General features: G+C 52.5%; 1 protein-coding gene across 1 annotated transcript in view; it reads right to left on the bottom strand.

Moving 5' to 3' along the window:
* Positions 1 to 275: 275 nt before the first annotated feature.
* The window catches only part of AGO2 (argonaute RISC catalytic component 2), a 43065-nt gene continuing 42401 nt past the window's right edge, over positions 276 to 939 (bottom strand). Inside the window, 2 exon segments of the mRNA XM_007464591.1 lie at positions 276 to 384; positions 786 to 939. The exon segment at positions 786 to 939 is cut by the window's right edge and continues 16 nt beyond it. Of these exon segments, the coding sequence (XP_007464653.1) occupies positions 276 to 384; positions 786 to 939 (263 nt within the window).

Genomic DNA, 939 nt, shown 5'->3' with positions numbered 1-939 from the left:
TTTAGGAAACACGGGACACTATTTTAATAAGCAGCTTGTAAGATTTTGGCAAACCATATTTCCTACGGCAATGGGGTCTCATACAGGTCTGCAGTTCAAAATCCAAGTTTGAAATCTGGGACGGAAGGCATTCTGGAAAATGGAGAATCTACTAAAATCAATGGCGTTTCATGTTCGATGCTGGCTGTCACGGAAGGGCTGGGCATTTGTTGGTCTGAGTGTAGCTGGTCTCATGTGAATCCAACTCGGTACACAATCGTAAACACTAAAACATGTCAAGCAAAGTACATGGTGCGCAGCGTGTCCTGATGGACCTGGACTGCCTTTGCCAACGCCTGGTGGTCTCGTCCGTTACTCTGCCCGGAGGTATGGCTTCCTTCAGCACTGTGGGGATGGGGGACAGAGAGAGAGAGAGAGAGAGAGAGAGAGAGAGAGAGAGAGAGAGAGAGGGAGGAGAGAGGGAGAGAGAGAGAGAGAGATAAGAGAGGGAGAGAGAGGGAGAGAGAAGGATAGAGAGAGAGAGAGAGAGAGAGAGGAGAGAGAGAGAGAGAGCGCAGCCTTTAACGCACCATGAGGCAGCACACTGATAGCTAAGTTAGGACCACGCACCAGCCATCTGGGGAGGCAGCCACACAGCTAACAAATGGCGGTGAAGATGCTAGCTTTTGGGTGTCTGTGTCACGGTCGGCTCCAGCCACTGGGACCCCACTGCTTCCCATTCCAGAAAAGCAGCTGCCAAAGCCTGTTGCAGAAACGACCCCAGCCAGGAAAGGCATGCCACTCACCTATCATGTTCTTTATCCACCAGGTGGTACCTGGCCCGGAAGGCCACCAGGTGAGCATAGTATGCTGGCGCCGGGATGGACACGGAGCGCGTGCAGCGCACGTAGGTGTGACACAGCTGGTAGGTGAGAATCTGCAGCTCATCGGAAGAGAAAC

The sequence above is a fragment of the Lipotes vexillifer genome, unplaced genomic scaffold (genome assembly GCF_000442215.2).
Source record: "Lipotes vexillifer unplaced genomic scaffold, Lipotes_vexillifer_v1.1 scaffold394, whole genome shotgun sequence".
Lineage (NCBI taxonomy): Eukaryota > Metazoa > Chordata > Mammalia > Artiodactyla > Lipotidae > Lipotes > Lipotes vexillifer.
Note: the sequence above shows the minus strand (reverse complement) of the source record. Positions and strands in the feature narration are given on the sequence as shown.